Source organism: Melitaea cinxia, chromosome 4 (genome assembly GCF_905220565.1).
Source record: "Melitaea cinxia chromosome 4, ilMelCinx1.1, whole genome shotgun sequence".
In the NCBI taxonomy this organism is placed as follows: Eukaryota; Metazoa; Arthropoda; class Insecta; order Lepidoptera; family Nymphalidae; genus Melitaea; species Melitaea cinxia.
In genome coordinates this window covers 3,403,296-3,406,784 of record NC_059397.1, presented here as the reverse complement: position 1 = coordinate 3,406,784, position 3,489 = coordinate 3,403,296, and the positions used below count along the sequence as shown (strand labels likewise).

The following is a 3,489-nucleotide window of genomic DNA, read 5'->3' as shown; positions in this document are numbered from 1 at the left end:
CGTGACGAAAGCGTTACAAAAAGTGTGATCGTGCGAGGTGAACGGAAGTTGAGTTATGAGAGGGAGATATAAGTTAGTGACGATAAAGAGAGAGAGAGTTAGGCTTCGTAAGGTTTTCTTCAGTCGTATGGTCTAATAAAACACACTCATTTTTTTATTTTGATTTTACAAAAGTAGCTTCTAAGATTTTCATCGGTAGACTTTTTTATTTAATTGACAATTTGTGCCTAAGAACAATGGTAAAAGAAATTTTCTATAGTTACGAAACCCGAAATTATGTAGTCGCAAAATTACCATGTCAATGCTAATGCTACTAGATGAATGCTAGAAATTTTTACGGGGTTAGAATGTTAAACACCATTACCTGCATTTGTTAATGAACTTCCCGAAGACCTACAAAAGTTATACCTGGATAAACGCAAATATAGGAAATCACTAAAAGAACAATTATTGAAATCTTTAAGCGTTTAATAGTCACAAAATTTTGGTAATTACCTTAGTTTAGATGTAATTGCTATAGGGTTCCCATAGGGTATAGATATTATATGATAATATGGTATGCGACGCGGTGGCTTGTCCGGATAAGCTCTTGTGAGTTTTTGTGACAGGCTTATGTATAAGTGTTAAGTATGTGTTTTTTGTCTTTTTGAACAAATAAAAAAAATGTACTTCATTAAAATTTACATCGATACTGTGCCGTATTTATTAAATCGATAATCATTATTATTTATAATCGATTTTACAAAAAAAAAATGATTAATTTAAAAATCACTTTTTTTTCACATCCCTAAGTTCTACATTCTAAACCAATAAGTCCAAAGTGTAGACATTTAGAGATAAATGAAATCGTTTTAATTTGTTACTGTTCATGTAAAAAGTATTAGAACCTTGAATTCCAACTTACTTAAAATACACATACTTTAAAATACCCTCATGAAGGTGATACCGTATTTCGTTGCTCCGGCTAAATAATTCTTAAACAGTGTAAATAACAACCTCTTCAACTTAAGTAATATATCATCGGAAAGGCATTTAAGTGAACTACAAGATACTTATTGGATCTACAGGGAATTTTCCAAAACGAGTGAGTACTCGCGATAAATATTTTAAGTTTTTACTCAACGAATATTACTGCCCTGCATATAACTGACCTGCGCAACCCGCACAGCACTCGCTGCTTATCGCTACGCACACATAGAAAGGCGCATTACAACTTAGCACTTACATCGCTGCATTTCTGCTGCACAACAATAATAATAATTGGAAATATTTTTTTTATTATTTTTTTATTTTTACATATTTTTGTTACTTTTGAAGAATACGTCATTTTCGTCTGGTGTTTGCGCGGGATGTCGCAGTAAAATCCTAAATAAAAATTACTTAAATTGTGCCTTTTGCAAATTAAGATATGACCTTAATTGCGCGAATATATCTGAAAAAGGATTTAATTTGATGAACGTCACCAATAAAACTAATTGGAAATGCCCTGATTGTCGAGCTAAGCAACCTAACACTGATAATAGCAATACCCCATTGCGCCCGGCGGAAAGATCTGGAATGGAACAAAACTCTCCTGAAATAACAAGTGCCAAGGATGTGTCCCCCCAAGTGGATAGCAATATAACGCTTCGCAAGAAGTTTTCGCAAGCTATTTCTACGGATTACGATGATAGCTCTGATATACCTATTACATTGGAAAATATAAGACCACTTATTAAGGAGGAATTTTTTTTAATGAAGACAGAATTGGTGCGTGAATTAGAATTATCCCTTCAACAAATGGTACGAGCTGAATTTCAATCCATTAGAGGTGAAATTTCCACGCTTGAGAGCAGTGTAAAGTTTTTAGATGAAAACTATGAAACTGCTAAGACAGCGCTAATTAAATGCCAAGAATCACTAAAACAAGTGCAGAAAGATAATACGATCTTGTCAAATACAGTTTATGAATTAAATACACGCTTACAAGCAATGGAGCAACATAATCGTGCTAGTAACTTGGAGATCCAGTGTGTTCCTGAGCACAAAAACGAAAATTTAATATCTACAATAATGCAAATTTCAAAAGTTGTGTCAGCTAATCTGAAAGAAAGTGATATTCACCACTGCACTAGAGTTGCTAAACTAAACAGGGAGGACCAAAGACCGCGAAGCATTATTGTTAAGCTCGGAACTCCTTTACTGCGAGACACCTTTCTGGCAAACACTATAAAATTCAACAAGGAACATCAGAACGACAAGCTCAACACCAGTCACATCGGAATCGCTGGAAACAAAAAGCCTATCTATATCTTAGAACATTTATCCCCCCAAAACAAGAAACTTCACGCAGCGGCTAGGCAATTTGCCAAGAAAGAAGATTACAAATTCGTATGGATTAAGCAAGGAAAGGTGTTCATTCGTAAGACAGAATCCTCACAATTCATCTACGTTAGAAACCAGGAGGTCTTGGATAGGCTACACTTGGCTAACTAGTTTAATAAGTTAATCTAGTTTATTTAATGTGCACGTGTTTAGCATTTTATAATTCGAATTTTCTTCCTTAATCGTATACTACCAGAATGTGAGGGGACTAAGAACAAAAACACATGATTTTCTTTGTAATATTGCATGCACTAACTATGATATATTAGTTCTTAGTGAAACGTGGCTAAATGATAAAATAAACGATGTGGAATTATTTGATAATAGATATACTGTCTACAGAAGAGATCGCGAAACTACCGGATTTCATCCTAACAAAGAAGGCGGCGGTGTTCTTGTGGCTGTTTCGAATAGATTCCATTCCACTCGACTATCTAAATCTGAAAGCCATTGCGAAGATCTCTATGTTCAAGTAGATTTAAACGATGGAGAAAGTGTAGTAATATGTGCAGTATATCTTCCTCCCCCACTTAATAAGAATCTGGTCGAACATTTTTTTGAAAATTTCTGTAATGTATCTCATAATTTTAAAAATGTATGTTTACTGGGCGATTTTAACTTAAGCTGCATAGGCTGGAGTAATTCAGATACTAGCAATGTATGTATTCCTACAATATATAATAATTCCTCATTAGCACAGTTGCTGGTTGATTTTTTATCCTTTAATAATCTATTTCAATTTAATAATGTAACTAATTTTAAGGGTAAAATATTAGATTTAGTTTTAAGTAATATCACTGAAACCAGGGTAGAGGCTTCCAATAGTATTTTAACAAATGTTGATCCATTACATGTACCAGTTGATATATATTTAGACTTTTCTGAACGTAAATATCTAAAGGTTAATCGTACTATTACGAAAAATAATTTTTATAAAGCAGATTATGACCTTATTTTAACCGAACTAAACAAAATAGATTGGTCAGTTGAGTTTGCTGAATACGAATCAGTTGAAAATATAACTAATAGATTTTACGAAATATTAAACACAATAATAGACATTCATGTACCTAAAATTAAAGTAAAGACAGGAAAACATCCACCATGGTTCACAAAGCAGTTAAT

General features: G+C 33.3%; 1 protein-coding gene across 1 annotated transcript; it reads left to right on the top strand.

Annotated features, from left to right (window-relative positions):
• Window positions 1-553: 553 nt before the first annotated feature.
• On the top strand, window positions 554-2,475 carry LOC123670141. The gene is made up of 2 exons (XM_045603646.1): window positions 554-591; window positions 1,407-2,475. Exons 1-2 carry the CDS (start codon window positions 554-556, stop codon window positions 2,473-2,475), a joined length of 1,107 nt encoding a protein of 368 aa, XP_045459602.1.
• Window positions 2,476-3,489: the final 1,014 nt, after the last annotated feature.